The 26161-nt window shown below is 32.5% G+C and overlaps 1 protein-coding gene and 1 pseudogene across 4 annotated transcripts in view; both read left to right on the top strand.

The window, feature by feature from the left end:
* Nucleotides 1–26161, top strand: part of FSTL5 (follistatin like 5) — a 725252-nt gene that overhangs the window by 623979 nt on the left and 75112 nt on the right. For all 4 annotated transcript variants that reach the window (XM_078069389.1, XM_078069388.1, XM_036106567.2 and 1 more), the window contains 2 exons: nt 4567–4685; nt 23918–24067. In XM_078069389.1, coding sequence (XP_077925515.1) covers nt 4567–4685; nt 23918–24067 — 269 coding nt within the window. The remainder of the gene's footprint in view (nt 1–4566; nt 4686–23917; nt 24068–26161) is intronic.
* On the top strand, nt 22763–22872 carry LOC118544679 (U4 spliceosomal RNA; annotated as a pseudogene).

Genomic DNA, 26161 nt, shown 5'->3' with positions numbered 1-26161 from the left:
TGCACGTATTGCTGATCTTTACTGTGACGAGAGTGGTGAAGCTTTTAACTGAAGCCAGGGACTTTTGTAATATCCTGCAATACAATGCACGAATGAGGAGAGAGCTGTAATTGAAACCTACATGGTTATTAAACTTTTTGGGACTCAGAACCACTTGGCATTCTTCAAAATTATTGAGAACTCAAAAGCTTTTGTTTATCTGGGTTACTCCTATCCACCAATATTTACCATATTAGAAATAAAACAGAGAAACATTAAAGATATTTTTTTATTAATTTATTGAAAATAACCATAATAAATTCATTTATAAGTACCCATAAGTAACACAGTTTTAAGGCTATATTTTAAAAAATGAAGAGACTCACATTGTTTTTCATTTTGCAAATCTTTTTAATGTCTGACTGAATAGAAGATGCTGGATGCCTATATCTGCTTCTGCACTAAATAGCTGTGATATCACTCATTACATCATACGTCATGTAGCCTGTCAAAAAGTACACTCTACATTTGGAAGAATCTAATTTGTGAGAATGAGAGAGAAAAATGCAAATAACACCTTAGTATTATTATGAAAATAGTTTTGACTTTGCAGACCCCCTGAAAGGATCAACTATGAGAATTGCCTACTAGGAAATGAAGTTGATCTTTTAGCAGGCTCATAGACTCATAGAATTTGATATCATAGAAAACTGAAATGTAGCAGTATATCTCACAGTATAGATTTGAGGAAAATATGGAAACAGAAATCAAAATCTGGTTATATACCATTTCACCATTTTTTTTACTAATGTTTAAAAAGAAGAGATAATGTCTGTCATAAAAATAGCAACAGTACCATTTTTTGAAATTTTACTATGTGCCAGTCACTCTGCTAAATGTTTTACTTTCCCCAACAAATTTGATTCTTACAATAGCTGTATGACATAAGTATAATTATTATCTCCAAACTTGAGATGGGGAAATTATGACATAGACTGAATAACTTTCCCATGGTACAACACTGAGGTATAGAGCCATGATTGGCCTCTGAGCTGTTCGAAACCAGAGAATGGAGTTTATCTCTCTGTTACATTCTTCCATCCAAAAAAAAAAAAGAAAAGTTCGGACATGGAAATTTAACAGCTATAGTGAACATACACTAATACATTATTATTTTATTTATAAATAAAGCTAATGGATGCTCCAAATGAAAATCTGCTTGTGTCTTTAATTTCTAACATCTTCATTATCAGGTAATTTATATTATTCTGTGCCCAGTGTAATCATAATAAATGTATATAGGTATAATATTATAGCAGTAAATTTAAAAAGAAACACATCTGTATCATATATTCAGATAATGAATTCTGCTGCTAAAACCTACAGAAAACTTGATTTAAAAAATCTCTCTAGCCAAGGGGCACCTGGGTGGCTCAGTCAGTTAAGCTCAGGGTATGATCCCAGGGTCCTGACATCCAGCCCCCACACTGGGCTCCCTGCTCAGCGGGGAGTCTGCTTCTTCCTCTGCCCTTTCCCTTCCCCCTGTTCGTGTTAGCTTTCTCTCTCTCTCTCTCAAATGAATAAATAAAATATTTAAAAAAAAAATTTCCCTAGCCAAAAAAAAAAAAAAAAGGTAAACATACCTCTTGTGGTTAGCAAGATGAGGAATTCATAGATGACTCTAAGGGTATACATAAAATTTTAATTCATAGCAGAGTGATTAAAAAATAGTTACTTATTTTATAATTATTATTTTAGCTAATATATTTATATATGGTATTTTGTTGTCATTACTATTCATCAACACTGAAAAGCTATAATTCCACTGAAAACATTAAAGTTCAAAAACAAAGTAAACCTTTCATAATGAAATCTGTATTTCTTCAATAACCTCTAACCTGGAAAGTAGTTCAAGCTTTGTAAAAACGCTGAATGTGTAATTCATATAAAAAGTAAGAAAATAGACTTGAGATTTGAACAAGTGATTTGGATGGATTAACTGGGTTTTAGAGGAAAATACAGCTCATATTAATCAAAACATAGGTAGTCATGGAAATGCAGGAGGTGATAATCTGTATTTTGTACAGATTATAGTAAATAACGCAATGAAAGTATCCATTTGAATAAGGGCAGAAATATTTCAGGAAATTTTGTAGTCTTGACCTACAGTATTTGTCAGCTTCAAACACATTCGAATTCCTGATTGGGGAGCAGAATTTTGCAGCAGCTGAAGGAAGGGAGAGTCATGTTCATTAAAAATTTTAGGAGCTTTGTAAAAAATCATCAAACGTAGTGTGTAACTGACACAGCTGAAAACTAGGTACCACATTGCAATCTGGTCGTGTTCCCAAGTTTCAACAACCAATAATGTTAAATTGATAGTCACTGACATGCATGTCAGTCCTATGTTAGTGTTGACATAGAAGCTTGCTGATAAGAATCGATTGTTTTTGAGTAAAAACTGACTTTTTAAGGTTTTATCCCTTGGGCATAGAACTTATATTCCTTTATGCAAGACTATAATTATAAATAAGAACTGACAACTACTAAATTTATTTTATGAAAAATATGACTTGAATTTAGTTTTTACGACTTTTTCTATTGTTCAGGAATATTCCATCATAATGTAGTGCTCTCTGGAATTATAATACATAATTAACTGATAAAGATTGCATGTTTTAAAATATGAGTGCTATCAAATATTTATAAAACAATAAGATGTGTCAAAACAATCTGGAGTCACATAAAATGCATAAGCATATTAGACAGAAATAATTTCATGTGCTAAAAGAAAATTATAACCACTATGTATAAACACGAATAAAGTCATAATTATGATTGAATACATTTTCCTCTAAATCATAAGAATAGATGGATATACGGCTCAATGGACAAAGTTGGAGACTTATTTTTTATTAACTAGGAACATATTTAATAAGAGTAAATATGGTTTAAGTTGAATAAACAAATATTTTTATGAATCAGTACACCTTTATCATGGTCCTCAGGCTTGACTTAATAAACCTTGCAGATATTATAGATCAAAATGAAAATGATGCTTGGGGAATTTTTTGTGTTTAAATAAAATCTTTCTTTTTATCAATATTTTTAGAATGTAAACCTTTTAAACGGCAATGGTTTGGCTTTTCAAACTACCAAGATTTGAATATCATTACTTATCTTTTAAAGAACACATGCTATCATTGAATGGTGTATGCTATATTTAGATTGAGTAAATATCATTGTACAAACCAGTACAGCTGGGCAAGGGATCCTGTGAGGACCAGAAAAGGAAAGGACTGTATGCGCTTAGGTCTGGCCATGTTGGAACAAAGCAGAAGCAGAGGAGACAAAGAGAACAGGAATATATGGAATATACCGACGCTCCCCAGGTGCAGGCATCAGTTAACCCCAACCGCATTCCAGGTGTCAGATTGTAGTGTCCTGCGCCCATTACGTGTGGCTTGATAAAGAAAGTGAGATGAATTTCTGAGATATCATACACCCAAATCTGTAGTGTGAACAAAGGGTTGCTGGAGTGGGGGGTGGGGTGGGAGGGATGGGCTGACTGGGTGATAGACACTGGGGAGGGTATGTGCTCTGGTAAGCGCTGTGAATTGTGCAAGACTGTTGAATCTCAGATCTGTACCTCTGAAACAGATAATGCAATATATGTTAAGAAAAAAAAAAAGAAGAAGATAGCAGGAGGGGAAGAATGAAGGGGGAAATCGGAGGGGTAGACAAACCATGAGAGACGATGGACTCTGAAAAACAAACTGAGGGTTCTAGAGGGGGGGGGGAGGATGGGTTAGCCTGGTGATGGGTATTAAAGAGGGCACGTTCTGCATGGAGCACTGGGTGTTATGTACAAACAATGAATCATGGAACACTACATCTAAAACTAATGATGTAATGTATGGGGATTAACATAACAATAAAAAATTTTTTTAAAAAAAGTATGATTTAAATCATTCACTCAGATTTTTCTAAGACCGTAAATTCATGCAAGTTTTAAAGTATAGAAATAGATTCCAAACTTTGCTGGTATAAAACTGAAATCTAAGACCTCTATGGAGGGTTACATTTACAAAAGGTATTTTAGGAAAATAAATATTCTCCAAAATCTGGAGGACTTGGTCTTTTGTTTTTAACAGTCTTTATGTGAACTAAATTTTTACAAAGAATGAAATTCTATTTTCCCTAGGGAACTCTAATAAAAATATACAATAAATATAATTCTTCAAAAATATTTTTATTCTGTAATCAACACCTAAATTAAATGGGGGTTGGTCTCAGATATAATCTATGTATCAAAGAGTTTATAAAATTCATTTTTTATCTGACACATTTATTGAATTATATTAAAGAAATCACTGAATTGCAGGGTAGGGAGAATAAAGGAGAATGTCTGCATAATATCAGAAAGTTGCTTTGGTGTATGGTAAAGGCTTCATATGGTTTGCTTTATTAACATTACACAACTTTACAAATAGATCTCTTGCTGGTATTATGAGGAGCACTGAGTTTGGGTTGTAAAGTTTTCTGATAATTTTATTTTGAAATTTTGAATGTGTTTTTATTCCTAAGGTCTGGGAATTGGGAACATGTTCTATGTTTTTTATGAAGATGGAATCAAAGTGATACAACCCATAGAATGTGAATTTCAGAGGCACATTAAGCCTAGTGAAAAGCTCCTCGGATTTCAGGTAAGTATTTAAAAACTTCCTTTGCAGTCTTATGCTGCAGTTTTGTTAAGTAGAATTATATTTCGGAAGCACAATGAAATCCAGGCATATATGAGATGTTTGGGGAAGAGAATATTAAAACTGTGATACTGGCTGTTATTCTATACCGGTTTAATATGTGAGGAGGAAAGATGGTATGTTGTGGATTCCTAATTACTTGTTCTAATTAAAATAGCAATAGAAATGAAATACATAGAATGAACACAGAGTAATAACTTTACTCCTTAATTTAGAATGTCTCACATTTTCTGAGGCAATGGTTACTTTAACAAAATGAAAGAAAATAGCATACAAATAATCTGATGGGAAATTGGGGTCTATTAGTTGCTTTATAAATATTGATTCTCTTTTATTTTTCATCTCATTTTTATGAGGTTTCAATGGAATGAATACTTTAGATTTATATAGAAAAATATTAATTCTTTATTTATGTGTACCTTGTCCATCCCAGAAAGATTTTTTTCTGTAAAATATTGGTACAGCATTCAGAAAGTAAAATAATATCTAACAAAATGGGTATTGATTATACGTATTAGAGGCTATATTTTAATAAGATAATAATAAATTATAATTATTTTATATTGCCATAGCTATATGTATCTCTCCACATAAACACATATACATCCAAAATATGTAATATTAAAGTAATTATGTTATTTATGTGTTCACACACAAGTTTGGACATGCACCAAACACCCAAAATAAAATAAGATATTGGTAGACCTCATCATGGAACCTCTCTGGATATATAAAGTAAAAATAAAAATAAAAAGTAAAAAACACATTGATAGTTGCTCTCAAAAGTACAAATCTGACATTTCTTACTCTTTTTGCTTACTCTTCCATTAGAGTATTAAATTTTTTGTAAATTTTTGTTCTATATAATAAGGAAAGCTAACTTATCCTTATATTTTCTTTCATTTTGCATTATGCATTCTTAGCATAAACTCATATATAGGATGAATATAAGATTTCCATAGGCTATGATTTGGAAAATCTGATGCAGTAAATTAGTTCTTCATAACTATCCTTGCTTTGACGCTCACTGTTTTTAGTGTTTCATTTTTAAGGTTGGCATGGCCATGAGATGTGAGCAAAATAAATATTTAATGTCATTGTTTAGATTTTTTACTTTGAATTCTTATTTTCAGCCTAGCCAGTGTTGTTGTCATATATTGATATATGGAGACAACAATTTACACTTTAAAGCTATGCCCTAAAATAATAAGAAAAAAAATATATGGGTGAGATAAGATAGTCCAGCTTCCTTCCAGATATTTTATAGGAAAAGACCTCTTACTTTAAATAAAGGAAATAATTTAACTCAATATGCCTATGATTGTTTAAAAGAAATGAAACCATTTTAGGGTGCCTGGGTGGCTCAGTCAGTTAAGCATCCAACTCTTGTTTTCTGGTCAGGTCATGATCTCATGGGTCGTGAGATGGAGCCCCTTGTTGGGCTCCATGCTTAGCACGAAGTCTGCTTGAAGGTTCTCACCCTCTGCCCCTCCCAACACTGGTGTGCACGTGCACGCAATCGCGTTCTCTCTCTCAAAAAAAATAAATAAATCTTTAAAATAAAATAAAATAAAAGAAATGAAACCATTTTTAATTTAAAAATATTTCAGTTATAAGTTAAATTGCTAAATGGAATTATTATCATCTTTGCTAAGCTATAGTTTAACAAGTAAGACAACATTTTAAATTGCATATACTATTTTGTTTTGTTTTATAATCATATAGCTAAGACTATTTTGAATAAGGTACATATGAGTGTATAAATAAATGCATATATGAAAATATAAATATTTGCTTGTGATAAAACAAATCATGCAATTTTATACCACATTCATATTTTTATAAAAACATTATGGATGAAAAATCTGGGTTAACACACAGATATAGGAAATGTAGCATCAAAATGATTTAAATCAAAGCAAAATAATTTTGTAGAGAGTATATATCTGAGTCCTACAGGACCAGCAGTTTTGTAGCTGACACAGATATGTTGGTTATATCACAGAATTTGAAACTTCGGTTACTAACACTAATAAGATAATCTAGTGGAATCCATACTTTTCATCACAAAACTGTCACCTCATGAATTTGATTTGCAAATGTAAAGACAAAGAATTTTCTTCCTACATTACAAGTGGGCTATTCCAGAGTACCGGTTAATGGTTTAATGCAATTTGGTTCAATGCAAATCTTAAAGAATGTGCTTTTTCAGAACATTTCTTGATGGCTTCGGATGAGTTAATTTAACTATATAGAATCTGAAGCTGAAAAAGCAAGCAAAAACTTGATGTGACACTTTTGTGACATGTCTGGACAATAGGGATGTGAGTTTACTTACCTGAATTTCTCTCTCTTTAAAGCTTTTGAATACATAGACTTCTCCTAAAACAACTAAAGTTGAAACTACATAGGATTATGTATATCTCTCTCTCTATATATATCTGGCTATATATAGTGAGAAATTACATACATATGTATATATATTATATATAATTTTCTATAAAAATTAGAAATTAAAGAGGTGAAAACCAAACCCCATGAGGACAGCCTTCACTCATTTCCTTCAACCTGAGAACGCTTATCAGCAAGCATACATCAACAGTGAGTGTCAAAGCAAGGATAGTTATGAAGAACTAATTTATTGCATCAGATTTTCCAAATCACAGCCTATAGAAATCTTATATTCATCCTGTATATGAGTTTATGCTAAGAATTCATAATGCAAAATGAAAGAAAATATAAGGATAAGTTAGCTTTCTATATTATATAAAACAAAAATTTACAAATATTTTAATACTTTAATGGAAGAGTAAGCAAAAAGAGTAAGAAATGTCAGATTTGTACTTTTGAGAGCAACTATCAATGTGTTTTTTTACTTTTTATTTTTATTTTTTTTAAAGATTTATTTATTTATTTTAGAGAGTGAGAGAGTATGAATGGTGGGAGGGTCAGAGGGAGAGGGAGAGAATCTTCAACCACACTCCCCACTGAGTGCAGAGCCTGACACAGGGCTGGATCTCACCACCCTGAAATCATGACCTGAGCCAAAATCAAGAGTGGACTGCTTAACTGACTGAACCCCCTGGGTGCCCCAAATGTATGTTTTTTTAAACTTATGGCCTTTATTTTGCTTTGGGTGTTGAAATTAAAGCACAAATACATTTCAGCTGACCAATATATTTTTTAAAGCATTGAGAATAATATTGAAAATTGTGACTTAGCTAAAACTATGTCCTGCTTATAACTGTTAAATGCAGAATATAAAGACATTTGATGAATACAAAAAAAGAAAGGCATATTTCCTATGTAATTAACATAGTCCATATATATGAAATATATATGAATACAGCAAATAAACTTTTATTTCATATTGCTCTGTTATTTTGTATTCCTAAATAATTATTTCTTATGTGAAGCTATTTTGTTTTCTGTTTAAACGCAAGATGCCAATTTCAGAGTGTGTAAGCTATCTGGTGTTACATTTCTAGATTTACATTTCTAATTATAAAATAATGTCCTGAGGAAATTGTTGAGTATTATGTAAAGAGAAAACTTTTCTCTAGAGAAACAGAACCAATAGAATTAATATCTGTATCTATATCTCTCTATCTCTGACTCTATCACTATCTTTATCCCCATCTCCATCTATCTCTGTCTCTGTCTCTATCTCTATCTTTTTATTTCAAGAAATTGTCTCAGGTGATGGTGGGTGGGGGGACAAGTCCGAAACCCCTAGGGCAGGACAGCCAGCAGGAAATTCATGTAAGAGTGGTTGTTGTAGTCTGGAGTCTTAAATCCAGAGATGAGGCCAGTAGACTGGAAACTCAGACGCAAGCTGATATTGAAGCCTTGAGTCAGCAATCTGTAGGCAGACTGGAAACTCAAGCAGATTTCTGTGTGGAACTCTTGAGGAAGAATTCCTTCTTCTTTGGGAAAACTCTCTTATCTTAAGGCCTTCAGTCGATTGGATGAGACCCACTCACATTAGGGAAGGTGATCTGTTTTGCTTAAAGAACAAGTGTGTTAATCACCTCTAAACAACTTTACCGCAACATCTAGATTGGTGCTCGCCTAAACAACTGGGCACCATAGCCTAGTCATAGCCCAGTTAACATAAAATTAACCATCACATCTTACTATCTCTTTTAGTCAAGGGCCTATTTAATTCATGTTTGTATTCCCGACATGTTGAGTACAGTGCCTTACACTTGGCAGATAGTCAAACAACATTTGTTAAATGAATTTAATGAAAACTCCATTGCTTAGAGCCTTGGGCTATTCATTCTTTTATGCATTCTTGAAGTTTAAACATGTATATATCTAATTTCTTCCTCACCTTAATATTGTTCTTTACTTTACAATTCCCACAAAACAGTGCTCTTCTAATATGCTTGTGAAAAATGTTTCATAGAATAATTTATCAATGAACTTTTTAAGGGTAAATATAACCTCATGGGTCTATTAATTCAGGATCACATAGTCAAAAAGTACTGTGCAAATATGCTGTATAAGATAGTTTGGAGTTCTATAACAGAAAAAGAAAAGCTACTTCCTTGGGATTTTAGAAGATAAATCTCGAGTGAGAGTAGAAGTGAGTCTTTTGGAATTATTTTTTCCCATGAAAAGATTAAACATAAATATAATATTTTTCAAAGTCATTGCTGGTATTAAGAGAATGGCAATACAATTTTCCAGTATAACTCATTAGTTAGTAACATTTAGATAAAAACTGAAATACTTAGATATAGAATTTTACATCAAACCTCTTGGAAGATACTATTTGCTTGCTTTAAATAAAAATTCAATTTTGGTGCAATGTCAGATTACATCGGGTTTCAGCTTTTGATAGTATGTTGGTGAGGATTCATGCAACATGGTTTAGTTATACTTTCATCTTCTTTTTCTTTTATTTTTTGGTATATAGTAGATAACACTCTTGCTTTATTTATCCTAGTTGTACCCACAATTTCATCTTGCCCCCTACGGTGTGAGCTTCAAGAAATAGAATTCTCTCCCAGACTTATGAATTCAGAATGCAAACTGAAATGGGTTGACAAAAAAATGTTTAAATTGCAGGCTCAAGGATGATGGGCTTTTTCAAGATGGCTAACTTTTCCACTCCTCTGGTTTTCACCTGTTTTGTCATCTTTAGCTACCATTCTTCTAATTTTTAATACTTTTTAATTCCATTCCTTCTGTGTTTGCTTATTAGAGCTTTAGCTGCTGTTCTTCACACACACCGTGGTGCTATTTATTCTTTCTTGGGTACTAGAAGAGCTTAAATGAAAATCACACGTATCTTATCATGCATGGGTCTTATATTTGGAGCCATGAAAGTTTTATTACTGGTTTTAATGGTAATTTAAATGGTGCTGAACTGCAGAGGAACATACTTTCTAGTGGAAGTCTGATGTGAATCGCCTCTAAAATGTCTGTTTTCTAGGTTTGGAATTCCCACATATGAAAATTACTTTACTTTTATAAATAAATACTATAAATGCTAGTACTCTAGTAGAGTGGAATTGGTCCTTAGGAACAGATTGTGTACAGTGTTCTGAATACTTAGATATCAAGAAATTGAAGCTGAAATTAGAAATAGAAAAAGACAATAGTGCACATTTCTTTCTCTTTTGGTGGTCTCCCTTACCTTAAGCACTGCAGCTTTCTGGGCATTTATCCGTTCCCTTACTTATCCCTCCACATTTCCCTTTTCAGCATTTCATTCTGTTTCTAATCCAATTACTACTTCTTGAAACTGTCCACAAAAATATTGGTTAAAACCCCAGCCCCTTTATATGGCACAGACCATTCATTTCCCCATGAAGCCATTGAGCAAGCTTTTGAATTCAATGCCGTGTTATATTTCAGAGAGGAATGTTTCCGCACTTACTCTTTTCTCAATGGGCCTCTATGAATGATAAAGATTTAAGCTTTTGTCCCTTTGAGTTGCAGTGATGTCCTGCAAAAAGCTTCCTGAAGAAAGTAATGTAAACTACATCTGTTAATAGATTAGTCTGTAGGTGTCAAGAGAAATAAATTTATGAAATTGGTCTTTGAAGCCCTAGACTTAAAGAGCCCTTCTAATTGTTGATTAAAAATCACACTGTTTTAAAATTCTCACATTGTGCTTCTATTAGTATGTAAGCCTAACGTTGGGAAAACAACAGTGGGAAACACGTAAAACAGCGTGTTAGTGGATTTGAATAGCAGGTGATTTTATCTAAGAAAGCAGATTAAGTCTTCCTCAAGAATTATTAATGAGAACCAGCCAAGTTATTTAGATAATTATGACCAGAATGATGGATGTGTTTTAGGCAACCTTTTGCTGTCACTTTGAAACACTTTTTTACATGAGAAATAAGGACTCACTATACACATACAAGTACATTCTATACACTTCAGAAAGAAATGTGTTTATAGTAATTTAGATTTTTCAGTGGAAATTTCTTAAGGATATAAAATTGAAGAGTTTAACATAAAAACTATTCATACAAATGTCTTTACACATGAAAATTTTTACTCAAGATTTATAAAATCACATAAATCTATCTTGTATAGCTCTTAAACTACAGTTCTGGTCTAAGATTTAGTTTTATTCACAACAAAAGTACCTATTCCTTTTTTCAAAGTAATTTGCATGATAAAAAAAATAATGCAAAAAAGTACTGGTTTCTTTCTTCATATCTCCTTATTCCCAGTCCCACTGTATGCAATCAATTACATTTACTCACTTTAAAGAGAATGCCCAGTAGCAATAGCTCTTGAATTATCAATTAAATATTTTCTATTGGTGTTTCTTTATGGACGATAATAATTTTGTTTACACAGTTCCTAACTTTTCCTCTTTCTAAATATGTTGACAATTATGTAATTATTTTAATGCTTTTGGGGATTAGATTTATAATTTTAATGATTTATTTAAATCTTAGTCCTTATTTTTCTGGAAATTTCCTAAAATTTCTATGTAACTTTAATTTTCCAAGGTATTCCTTGATTTCTTATTGTTTATATTTTATATTTCAAACATAGTGGTCAAAATTATAATTTAACACCAAAGTCTAGTCATTTCTTTAATATCATTTTCGTATTTCAGATAGGTCATAAATCTCAGTTTTGAACAACTTAAGAGGTGGTGTAGAAAGAAAAACAACACAGCAAATTAATGCCCTCAATTTTACTTTACTAAATGTTTGAATTGCTAAAAATTAAAAAAATATTGCTGAAAGCATTTAAAATGACAACTTTACATTTGTCCATATACTTCTTATATGATGATTTTATATGTTTCTCAGGTGAAAACTGGAGATACAACTATGTAATAAGAATTAAAAAGAAAACAAAACTTAAACTTCAAAATTATTGTTTATCTCTTAACTATGTAAGCTACTAATTTATTACCCATTAAAACTCCTTTTTTTTGTATTTTGGTAATTTGTATTCAAAATTTTATTTAAGCATTTTTAGAGGACACATTATGGATTGTTCAGTAAATTAAAGGCAAAACCTAACGTTCATCTAGGACTTGCCAAACAACACGGCAATCATTCCATTCTCTTTTGAAATCTCATCTGTGCCGTGCTAAAGAAAATGGAACACAAGCCACAATCTAGTGGCACAACTACTAGCAGTCTAAATTGCCCGAAATCACCACCAAAGTGTTTCTTGTTTCAGGAACTGGATCCTTTTACTGACTCCATCTTCAGTGTTCTTTCTTCCATCCCCCAAAACACCACAAGAGTCACTGCTACCTCACCTCGATTTTTAGATGAAGAATGTCCTCCCTATGATAAGGGCAGAAGAAAATGAGCTTAGCGAATTTAAAAATCTATACACTAGCATCATTTTTGTTGAAAAATAGTAACTTTTAATGAGAAAGTCACAGGGATAAAAGGTACAGCAGAGAGGATACAGTCAATGGTATTGGAAGAGTGTTGTAGGTGATAGATGGGAGCTACGCCTGTGGTGAGCACAGCATAATGTAGGGACATTTCAAGTCACCGCATTGTACACCTGATGCTAGTGTAACACTGTGTATCAACTGGACTTCAATTAAAAAGAAGTAACTCTTTAATGTGTAATGTTCAGCATACAGTTATCTACTAATAGAGTTTCCTAAAAATTTATTTTACTTACTGATAGCTCACTTTGGAAATTATTTGGAAAACTTAAAGGTGGAATAAAATAATAGCAGATCTGATTAGATAATCTGTCTACTACATTTTAAGGGATTTGCATTGAACTAAATTGCAGAGGCAGTTTTGGTGAATTTTCATTATGGTTTTCATGTTTAATTATTCAAGAATTTATCGAACCGGATAGTGTGGCAGAATTCCTATCTAATTCATCAGTAAGAAAGAGACAACACAAAATACAATTCTGTGGGCAATATAATAAGTAAAGTTTTAGTTTTAAAGAGAAAAAACGAAGAAAATGTACCTTTGGTTTGTATCTTCCTACTGATAAAGAAGGTAGGTACAGAACTAAATTGTTATTTTTTAATATAAAATTTATTTCTAACATTTGCAAAATATGCTTTAAAAATGGGCCTGTTTTCATGATTTTTATTTAACTGCTGCAAACATAACAAAACACATAGGTGTATAAATTATTTGGTCAGTATCTTTTCACTACATACTTGTAAGAAATAGACTGTAAGGTCATTTGCAATAATAATTAAACAGTAAATGATATAAATCATGTTAAAATAATTTTTAAAAGTGTATTGATAGCAGGAAGGGAAAACTGAAGGGGGGGAAATCGGAGGGGGAGACGAACCATGAGAGACTATGGACATTGAGAAACAAACTGAGGGTTCTAGAGGGGAGGGGGGTGGGTGGATGGGTTAGCCTGGTGATGGGTATTAAAGAGGGCAAGTACTGCATGGAGCACTGGGTGTTATGCACAAACAATGAATCATGGAACACTATATCAAAAACTAATGATGTAATGTATGGTGATCAACATAACATTAAAAAAAAAAAAAAAGTATATTGACCTAAAAGGTAAAGTGTAATGTTATTCAGTGAAGACATTCTGATGTGGAACAAATTTATGTGTGTGTTACAATAAGGTTTAAAAATAGAAATGCATGTAGTTATCCTATAAACAGCTTTATAATTTTTGGGGTGAAGATAAATCTATCACCCTTCAGAATAATTTGTTTCAGTAAATAGTAGTCTTGAAAAAACTATTAAGCCTTTCTTCCACATAAGGCACTTCTGTGCTGGACAATATGGGAAGATGGAAGAACTCGATCAAAATGACATGTCACCATCTGCATTGTGAGATTATGTGCCACAGAAAAAAATTAAATTCCTAAATATTACACAGTATTTAACCAAATGTAGATACTCCAACAACTGTAAAATTAACTCAATTTATGCTTTGTCAACATTTTTTAAATAGTTACAAGACAAAGTAAGCTATTCACAGGAAGAGATTACATATGCATACCTGAAAAGGTAATCAATAAAACCTGTGTCGCTCTTCAACTAATGTCTCCAAAAAGAAATATTAGTAAAATGCGCATTATCAAATCTCATGTATCACTACTAAAAAAAGAGACAGATGATCATTTTAAGAAGGAAAGAGGCATTATATTGTTTTTGATATTCCATCTCATTACAACTGTTCAATCCTTTTCCTTAAAAGTTTAACTTTGTTCCCTCTTTATCCTAGGGACTTGTAATGATAAGAAATGATTTAATTTACACCATTTTAACATAAGAATTTCAAAGCATCAAGGTAAATTAATCCAAAGAGAATCATTTACAATGTCTTCTAAAAGCAAGCAATTGTATTTTGACAGATCTCATTTGTCTGTGCTCAGATCATATTACTTAAAGCAATTATAGATTTTGAAATAAATAATATCTATGAAGTGGATAATCAGGAAGGGAAAGAAAATGAATTTCTGAAGTTGTACTGAAGGTAAAAAACTTAAGTTCAGTTTTGGAAGCCATGATTTAAAGCCACATTAACAAACTATCTTTAACATTTGAAGGACTTTTATGTAAAATTTAGGATAGGATGTATTGCTTCAAACAGAAGAACCAAATCGAATGATGGAAAGCTATGAAGGAGAGATTTATGCTCTTTAGTCAAAATTCAGAAGTCTACCTTACAAAGAAGTCTCCCTCTTCTTGAAGTTAAAAAAAAAAAATAAGACTAGGTATCCAGCTGTCAGAAAAATTGTACAGGGGAATGTGTACATTTGGCATTTAAACAAATGTTTTATTGATCTTTTTATTGATGAGTCTACTAATCAATAGTTGGAAGGGACCATTTGAGTAAGTATTTTCTGCTGCTACTTAAAGAAACTAGAGTATAGAACATATTTGAAAGAAGTAAGCCCCGTCTCCCATGATATTCATTAGCATTCATAATGATGTCATGATTATAATGAGTTTTCCATTATTTTAAAGAAAAGTTTACATACTATAGCTCAGCTTGGTTGCTCCAATTCATTTTTTCTGTCTTTTCTTTTTTTTTTCTTTTCTTTTCTTTCTGCTCAATTAACTTCATGTGTTATCTGATAATGAAAAAATTTGTTAATCTTATTTTTTTCCCTCTAGCTAACCAACTTACTAATTGTGCTTTGTAAAACAAAGTCAGGAAAGACTATTATTGCTTCTATACAAATCAGGTCTTCATTATGTTATGGAACAAAATTAAACACAACTAATTCTGTAGTTTCAACTATCCCCATTACTATTTAATTAAGTTATCTACCATGAACCAAATGGGTCCATATAATTTACACTATCTGATATCCACCATAGTTGTCTAATTTTTTTAGTGCCTGATATTAACTTTTAATACCAACACCTTTTTGCCAAACTCTACTGGTTTTTCAACCTAACTTGACACGTTTGGTTTTGATATTTAATTTGGTTTCCCCATTATTCAAATTTATGCCTTTCCCAACAGACATTAAGTTCCTGCCCCAGGGATTCTCAGTGCCTACTGGTCCTTGGACCAAGCCTGAGACAGGATTTCAGCTCCTTTACAAGAATCAAGAGAACCAAGACACAAACCATCTCGTCCTATGTTTACAAAATGTCTACAGTTTTCTTCTCTTATATTCTGTAGACATTTGAAACTTAACCCTCTAAAAATTTATTTTTTTAATTGCTATTCTTATCTAACATAATATTTTGATAAATTGGGTAAAACATTTTCCATTTAAGCAGAGTAGAAGTAATTCAGAGAGCTTTGGATTTTTTTTTTTTTCTCTTTTGAAAACAATTGACGAAATCCTAATTCAGTCCCCTCAACTTCCAGTTGAAATGAGAGAGAGAGGTCAAGTGATTTGCTCAATGTCACAGAACTACCAAATGATAGAGGGGGTAAAAAAATTCTCTTGAATAATTCTCTCACAACAATCATTCCATACTTAAAGTAACTCTCTGAAACTCTTAAATATTCAGAGTGAACTTCTCTCTAAAACATTATGGAAATTTGAAAAAAGTAGTAAAAATATGTAGACTATTATAGTTTCATGAAATATAGCCCCTAGAAAATTTTCTATATGAAAATAACAGGTATGGAGCACCTGGGTGGCTCAATCGGTTAAGTGTCTGCCTTCAGCTCAGGTCATGGTCTCGGGGTCCGGGGATTGAGCCCTGCATTGGGCTCCCTGCTCAATGGGGAGTCTGTTTCTCCCTCTCCCTCTGCCCCTCTGCCCTGCTCATGCTCTGTCTCTCTCAAATAAATAAATACATAAAATCTTTAAAAAAAAGGAAATAACAAGTAACATTATTGATCCCTTGACCTTTTCAAACATGATTTTATTTAATGTGCATAATAATCCTATGTGATAAGTAATATTGTTATGCCACGAGGTAAATGAGGGTCAAAAGGAGTATTTACACAGCTAATATGAGTGTAAAGCTGGACATGACCTCTAGGTCTGGTTGATCTCAAGGCCTGTTTTCATAATGTCTTTAATACCCTGTCTCTAAAGAAACTGGTTCTCAATTTATGACAGTATAATGTTATCAGCTCCATTTTTATTGTAACACTAAAATACATAAAAAAACATTCTTCTAATGTTAAAAGAAAGGATGAAAATTTCTGTAATGTGGTCTTTGTACTTTTGATATCCTAGAATCAGAATCATGCTGTATGATGGTTTTCTAAGATAGGCCAAATTAAGGCAAATCACCTCCTGCATTTCCATGACTACCTATGTTTTGACTAATATGAGCTAGACTGTTTATACACTTTAATAAATGAAATGGCAAATAGAATTAGATAAATTGAATATATGTAATTGTAGAAAAAAATCAGTTGTATTGCTCAGGTTATAAGCAGTAATCTCAATTAAAATTGATGAAAGTATTTCAAATTCATAGTCTTTCTTTTTCAAAAAAAATGGTTCAACAGGGAGATAACCACTGATACTAAATTAATTGTACATAATTGTAAAATCTCATTTTTTTTTTAATACTGCAAAGCAGGATCAGCAGAGTACACTGTATTTGGTGTATTCAAAAAAGCTTAACCTTGATTACTTATATTTCCACATGGCTATGAAAAATATCCTAGGAATCCCAACCTAGACATTCCAATCCAGTACAAAAGAACCTTTGTTTCGTTTGTCTTGATTCATGATAAAACGAACAAAACCTCATTGAGAATAATTATTTGCATTCTACTGATAAAGTGAACACTACTTTTTAAAGTATTCCATTATTTACTTTTCTATATATCTCAGTAGACTCAGATTATGACAGTTTGGATTTTAAAAAGAGAAACAGAGGGACAGAAAAAAAAGCTCAAAATCAGTGCTTCTTAAACTATTTGGTGGGGAGGATGAATCACTTTGGTTTTTGCTCAATCCTTTTTTTTTTTTTTTTTTTTTTTTACCCAGTAAGTATTTTTCTCCCAAGAAACCTTCCAGGCAAGTTTGACATCACCCAAACTGGTCTAAATCCTGTTCACAGAGATAAGTCTACTGATCATAGGAGCACATAGCTATTATGGCAACGTCAAATTGCTACATAAGGTTCTAAATGTTTATTTTCAACTTCTATACTATTCTCAGCTTGGTAACAAATGATATGCCAAGTGGCAGTTGTTCACATACAACATTTTTGAAAATTCAGTTTCTCAATCATTCTGGATGACATGGCTTGACTGAGAAATAGACACTTTTGACTTTTTTTTTTTTTCTATAAGTGACATTTAAACAAGTATTTACTGAGGAAATATTGTACCTTCACTATTGTGTTTAGAAAATGTAAAAATATGGGAAGAGCAAAGGCTAACATTTTAACTGAGAATGATAGTACAGGGTTATATGCCAAGTTATGTGGCACAAAATATAAGTGCTATGGAAGTTGAGACAAGAAGAAAATCACCAAGACCCATAGTAGTTAGGGATGATTCACATAGGTATTGGAAATATGATGGCCAAGTGGAGATTGAAAAGAATTTGATTAATAAAATGTGTGGTGTGCTCTTTAGTAGCTGTGGAAAATCATTGATTTTTATGAAATGTTGGTGAGGATATTCTAGCTAGAAAAACAGACTATTTGTTGGAGAACAATGAAGATCGCAGTTATACATTTTGAATAGATTTTTTAAATTTCTTTCTTTTTTTTTTTGCAAAGGCCCTCTTCTCCCACCAACTCTCAATTACTGCCAAAGGAGGGAACTATCGTGCCAGTCTTAGGAACATGACTGGTAGAGAAGCAGGAAAAATTAAACAATGCAGAACTACTAAAATCAATTTATTTTCAATCACTAGTGACCAGATCAGTAAGGGAACTATATCTACAATATATCTACGATTTTTTAAACTTAAATGCTACATTCTGATCAAAACATCAAACTGTCTTTTATCTCAGTCTTTGACTCAATATACATTTCCAGTAATTCAGTACCTACCTAGGAGTGTCTATATACCACCCTTGGATGAATCCATAATGCTGCCAAAATCAATGCCCAAATTGGCTGTATACATGTTAGATCACTTTATATATTACATACTTATTTATGCCTCTTTTTATAATACTAATACCAGTTTATTTTTATTCACAGCTCTGTGTACTACTTAATGCATTTAGTAATCTAAATTATGCAAAAGATCAGATATTTACTTTTTTATATATTTTAGAGACCTCTAACCTATTTGTATTTAATTAGCTTGCCTTTTCAGTGCTTTTGTTTCCTATACTCCTAGGCCTGGCATTCCTTAGATTATTGTCTACTTCTAAACAAGATATTTTATATATCAACTATACTTACGTTCTATATATAGGCTTATACATAATTATAATGTTAATTTTACTCTGTTATTTTATTTCTCAATAGTCTTTCTTTTATTGTATAGAACTCCTAGATTTTTAAAGTTTCCTAATATAAACCAAACCTTATCTATCTCTAGATAGATAATGTCTGTCTATATCGCTGTGTATCTTTCCCTCTCTATCATATATCTACCTATCATCTATCTATAATTTATTTATGTGTGTTCATGTATGTGTGTGTGTATTTCACCTTTTTTTATTTTCTATTTAGTTTTGAATCACCTTTAATAGAGTATACTTTTTTTTACTATTATGTCTATTTCAAATTGTTCATGTAACAGATTTTTTTCTGTAAAGTGATTGATAGAGGAAGGAAGGCCTGGTGATTGACAAGGCCACAGATTAATATCTTTGTATCATCTGACCGTGATTACAATAAGGCAATAAGAATGAATGCACCCTTGGCTTGTCTGGGTGACTCAGTTAGTTAAGCGTCTGATACTTGATTTCCGCTCAGGTCATGATCTCCGGGTCGTGAGCTCGAGCCCTGCTTCAGGCTCTGTGCTGGGCATGGGGCCTGCTTAAGATTCTCTCTCCCTCTTCCCCTCCTCTGTCCCTCCCTAAAATAAATCAATAAATAAAAATGAATGCACTCTCAGAGGAATTTAATGTAAAAGAAATGGAGTAGAAAACGAAAGTGTGAGGTTTACCTTTCCTGAATCATAATTAAGGAACATAATATAATGAAGCCACTATGACAGAATTTCACTAATAGGATTTAAATGATAGGGATATATCTAAGAATGGGATCAACAACATTTTATCCTGCAAAGGTTCAGATAGTAAATATCTTAGGCTTTGCAGGCCACACGATCTTTGTCTACCATTATAGCATGAAAACAGTCGTAGACAATATTTAAATGAATGGATTTGGCTTTGTTCCAATAAACTTTTATGTAAATTTGAATCCCATATAATGTTTACATGTCACAAAGTAGTAGTTTTTTGTTTTTTTTTCAACCATTAAAAAATGAAAAAAACATTGTCAGTTGTTGGGCCACATACCAGAATAGGAAATGCTATGAATTTGGCCTGGGGCCATTGTTTGCTGATCCTTGCCTTACAAGAATGAAAGACTATTTTAGGAGGAATCAATGTCTGAATTGACAAATGCATCAGAAATTATAAGCAACTTGAGAGCAGGCATTCTCGTGTATTCATGGTTTTATTTCCAAATATAGTTTTGCATACTTTTACATAGTAAGTACTTAATAAGTGCTTCCCAACAAGAAATAAAGACAAATGATTGGAAATGTCAAGGCCACTGGTGATCTTTCCTCTATCGAAAGAGAGAGGATGATGAAAGCCAGTTTGAATTATGAACAATTTACACTGAAAGGTCAAGAAATGGAAATAACTTTCTAGACAGCTTGTTTAGTGTCTGAAGAGAATTAGATGGATGATTGGAAGGGAAAGAAGATAAAATCCAAGTAATGTTTTCTTATTCTTTACTTCTGAAATTATAAGGGAGTGTTCGCGTTTGAATACCTGGATACATAACTACAATGACAAATTAAATATAGGACATATCTTTCTGAAGGCACAGGACAGTGGACAAATCTATGATTAGAGAGAAGGTTGAAAGGAGGGGATAATGACAGAAACTTACTAAGTTGGATGCAGGGAACATGGAGGTGCTTGTGACAAATAACATTTGTCCTTGCCATGAATGATGGAAGATGTGCTCAAAGGGATACTATGAGGAAGAAGAGGAAAGAGAGATGGAAATTTGGAGATTTGAGGGAAAAGCTTTTTTTTTTTTTTTTTTTAAGATTTCATTTATTTCTTTATTTGAGAGAGAGAGAGAGAGATCGAGTTGGGGGGAAGGGCAGAGGGAGAGAATCTTCTCAAGGAGACTTCGCACTAAGCTCGAGCCCGACTTGGAGCTCAGTCCCACGACCCGGAGATCATGACCTGAGTTGAAACCAAGAGTTGGAGGCTCAACTGACTGAGCCACCCAGGCGCCCTGGGAAATGTGTTTTTAATAGACAGTCAATACAATAAGTAAAAATGGCAAAGTCCTGTAGAAGATGAATGCGTATATCCATCTATTTGGCCTACTTATTTTCAGCAATCAGGTATCATCAACATTATTTTAATTGTTAAATCCAAACTTCTATCATCACTAAAAACAGATCTTGTTTGCCTTTAAAATTTTGGAAGGGGATAATGCATACACAGGATATATGTAATTAAATATGGAAATTACCTAAGGGGAAATAGACAATTTATAACTACGAACTAGAATTGCCTTTTTCTTATTGACTCTCACCCTTATTTGTTCTAATATCTTATTAATTCCTTTTACTCTAAATGGTGGTATACATTTCTATAAAAAGTGATTTAATTAAACTTCTTGATATAATTCCTGGCCATTTTCCTCATCAGTATGTATTAATTTTATTTTGCATCTTTGGTTTTTTTGAGCTCTTCTTTTATCTCATTAAATGCCTAATGCATGTGAAAAACATTCCTCTAAAATTCCCATCCACAGAAATAAATATTAATCTATGTGATCTGAAAAAATAAGAGTGCCATTGTAAAATGGGACCTAATAGGCTATAATCAGAAATAATGGCATAAAGTGAAGCAAAGAAAACTCAGGATGGCTGTCAGGAAACTTTTAATGGCTTTGTAAAAATGATTGTGAGGCTGGTCAGGGACATCTTATAGAGACAGCATACAAATAGGAAATAATTCCCAGCAGAGCAGTTTATTTTACTGTTGAATAGTTTTGTAGCAAACAAAGGGGTGGAAATTGCTCCTGGTTCGCTGACAGGTCACTCACACTTCCTATTATTTTGGCAGATTTTGTTGGTAGCTTTTACACAACAGCAAAGAATTTATAAACAATTTCCCTGTGTTCAGAGCCTTTCATCAACCTTAGATCCTGCTTTTTTTTCCCCCACATCTTCATGCCTCTCAAGTACATATTTTATATAGTGCTGGATTCTCACAAAATAGGTTCCTGTCAAAGATATTTAATATGCTTCTGAAGAAATATGTTTGGCATAGAAAATAATGTTCCAGTGAATTGATGAGTGAAACGGTTGTGCACATGTGCTGAGGACAGAGTTCGGGTTTGTGCTGCCCGCTTGAGGGTGCTGTGGACATGACTCAGGATGACGCCACTGGGAATCATTTTAGAATGATTATGGTACATTCTATGTAACAGTTAATTTCATGCCTCCAGAACTCCCAGAACCATACATTAAATGTTTAGTTTTCAATTTGTTCGGTTATGTTCTGCAAGCCTGGGAACCACCTGTACTGTTTAAAGGAAAACGCTCTCATTTTATGTTCCTGGTGTTTTGACTACCTGGCAACTTCTGGACTGAATCTTAAAAAGCAGTGGATACTCCAGGTTGTCCCTGAATCAGATCTGAAACTTGGAGAACAAAAACAGCAGACCGACCACACCCTGAGCTTCCAAAGTGCTCTGGTTTTTACATTATTTTCTAAATTTTATGCAAACAGAAAAACCACCTACTATGTTTGTGCTCCCTCAAAAGGCGTTACTGTGGTATATCCATTTTAATTACTATATGTCAAATGAGGTTTATTTGCTGTCAATCTTATCTTTAAAAGAAATGCTTAGTGGAGTTGATTATGAAAACCTTGTTAATTGTGTTTCATGATTATTAAATACAAATGGTGAGTGGAGTGTCTGCTAAAAAAATGTTTTTATTTGAATTAGAGAAGGAGAGCTTTGCGCAGTGGCAGTATCGTAGCCAATGAGGTTTATCCGAGGCGCGATTATTGCTAATTGAATTAGAGAAGGAGAGTATTCTAATTTAAGAGTTACTAACTGGAGTACACAAATCAATAAATTAGATATCAGTAATCAGTGATCATACCTAAATAATAAAACAAATGAAATGCTAGAATCACTACATGCATATTTTATGTACAGCTCAACAAATCTCTCTTCTTAGTGTTTTCCTAACTATAAGTAACTTGAGAAAGTTACAAAACAAAAAGGTCAGTGAATAAAAAAAATGCCTGAAACAAAAATAATGAACTAAATCACGTTTATTCCATTTGTGATGTGTCTACCAGCATGGATCACAAGGGCCTATATATCCCTTCAACCTTCATTTATTGACAAAATTCAGGAAAGGAGGAAATAGTAGGTATATATATATATATATATATTTTTTTTGCCTCATTTATGGCCATCTAGCACAAACTATATAATATTCAACCAGAAAACAGTTGAGGGTGAAGGAGAAGAATAATAATCTGCTTGGGCAGATTAAAAGAGTTTGTAAAATTTCACCTTGATACCAAACTGAAAAATAAAATAAGCATTCTGAATGGCTACTGTTTTATAATTTTTCTAAGCTTCTGATTCTCCACAAATTAGAAAACTTTCAATCATTTCCAGTGGATTTATCCGGCAGCTTTTGAAAAGATGAAGGACATGCCTTGGGGGCAGCCACTGACGTGATAAACTCTAAATATACTTTAGTGTGACACTAAATGTCTGGTAAAGAAGCTTAAGACTGGACGATATGAGAGAAAACATTGTATTTATTATCTATTTCTGAAGTTACTGAGCTATGAACAGGTAGTAACATATGACAGGCTATATCCTATTAGAAGTAAGTAATTAAGAGCTTGCTGAAATTAATATCAAAGAGTTATTTACATTGATTTGTATGTACATTTAATGAGCTTAAATATGCAATATGTATTGTTTTATTTGATTTAGGGCACACACTATCTCTCTGTGTATGTATATATTTAACGTTTGATGCTGAAAGTAGTTAAGCATCAAACGTTAATTTTGCTCCTAATATGCCATACCCATATTATAATTTAAGATATTCACTTTTCCCCCTGTTTTCTAAATTATAGGATGAAGTCTGTCCCAAAGCTGAAGGAGATGAAGTTCAGAGGTGTGTGTGGGCCTCAGCTGTTAACGTCAAAGACAAGTTCATTTATGTTGCACAGCCAACTCTGGACAGAGTCCTTATCGTTGATGTGCAGTCCCAAAAAGTTGTTCAGGTATGAACAATCCCTGCTTTTGAAGGTGATTTGAAAAAAAAAAATTACTTTTATTTAATTCTATACCAGGTCACTTGTACATTGCCATCTGATTGTCATTGATAACTTGTTTCATTACTTGGGTAACTAGAAAATGTATGCATTTTCTGCAAACTTTCCTCTCATTCTGTTCCTTGAGTTTAATGAATTGAAAAATAATTTAATTTTTATTATTTTCAAAAATTAGATTCCATAAACACATCATAATACTAACATGACTAGTTCCACAAAAATCAACCTCAGATTTGCTTATTCTGTTTAGAGCCAGGAGAGTTCCAGTCAGAGGCTAATTAAGGTATTCCTAGTAACTATTCCAGAAACAGTATTATCTCTTTCTTACTTGATTCTTAACAAAAGCCAAGATAATAGTAGACTTTGTTAGGTAATAGTAATTTAGTAGGTTTTACTGTACTAGTAGAACAAGTAATATGTACATAGGTCAATGGCAGAGAAAAAAATCCTAATAAACATTGTTATGGTCATGGTTATAAAAAAACATTCTGGTTTGAGTCCCCAGTTATTTCATTCCCTGCTCTTTCCAAAGTTGTTTAATTTGGGCAATCTATTTGTACTCCATTGCACAACCACAAAGGGGTGGTACAGGATTTGCTTCTAGGCTGTCTGGCTATAGTAACTGGGCCCTTGACTCTTATTAGGATCTCTTGCTTCTCAGCTCAGAGGAAACAAACTTAAAACAGCTTTATTAGATATGCATAATCCACTAAATGGGATTAATAATTGTATATATCTCACAAAGTTGTATTCAGAATTAACTCAATTAATGCATATACAACATTTATAGCAGATCTTGGCATATAGAAGTGCTTTACATTTACTTACTATCAAATTTTCTGAGAGACACTGGAAGCTAACCATTCTTTATATTTACCAAGACTTTTTTTGCATCAATATTGGTTTGAAATCGAATACTGAAGTAGCCGCTCTAATGATTCCTGACTAGAACCACAAAAAGTGGCAATAAGTTCAAAGTTAGGAATTTTCATTCTAAGAGTCCTTCAGAGCTTCACATGATATCATCCAATCATCCATCTATCTATCCATCTACTCTATGTACATTTGTTGATTGCCTACTATGGATATGTTTGCTATTACAAATAAAAGAATGAAAAGCGTTTCTACTGAAAAACTCTGTTATCTCAGTTTTACAAATTTACAGTGAGTAATTAGTCTAATGGTTCAATTTCTGATAAGAGAGTGGCTGGTATAATAATGAGGAAAAGGATCAATAACTGTTCTACTAGAAAACTTATCTAAGGCCTCCAGGGTTACATGGTTCTCATATATATCCAATCTGATGGTTCAGTATCTACCGTGAGAATATATATTTTTCTATATATTTTGCCTCTTATTTCTTTGAAACTGCTGGACGTTGACCAGGTTAATTTTATCTTGATTTCAGCTGTAACATAGGCCATCAAATTATAGGCATTCAGTTTGGCATTATTTAGACTCTATAGCCAGCATGTTAATATTAGAAGTATGCTTCAGAAATAATCAAATTGGCCTTTAAATTTAGTTTTCAAACTAGAAATCTACACTGACTCATTATGTATTGCCTACTAGATACTCAAAAGTGAGAAAATCTAACATCACTTATCTTCATATCATTTCCAACTTCAGACAACAATGTAAAATTTAAAATTAATAGAAAATATTGATAATGAAATGTTCATCAATGGTAAAAGTCACATAAATTATATTATTTTTCAAAGTGCCTATAATTGCTATGAAATACCAGGAGAATGTAAAAGATAATATATAATGCTAAAATATTTAAAAAATCATATTATGATATGATATAATCATGATTATGGAGTTTTCTTAGACAAGAATCTAACATTTACTTTTTTATGGGCTAGAAAATTGGGCCTCAATCGAAATGAGTTCTCCTTATGATATTGTTATTAAAATAATAATAATGTTTTATTACTCCTTCTAGTCGTTAACTGTTCAAAGATAATCATTATGTATATTTATGCCACCATAAATAAACATTGACTGATTTTGAATATTACATCAGTGGAAATATATAGC

This window comes from Halichoerus grypus, chromosome 3, assembly GCF_964656455.1.
Source record: "Halichoerus grypus chromosome 3, mHalGry1.hap1.1, whole genome shotgun sequence".
NCBI lineage: Eukaryota > Metazoa > Chordata > Mammalia > Carnivora > Phocidae > Halichoerus > Halichoerus grypus.
This window is presented reverse-complemented; position numbering and strand designations above follow the sequence as displayed.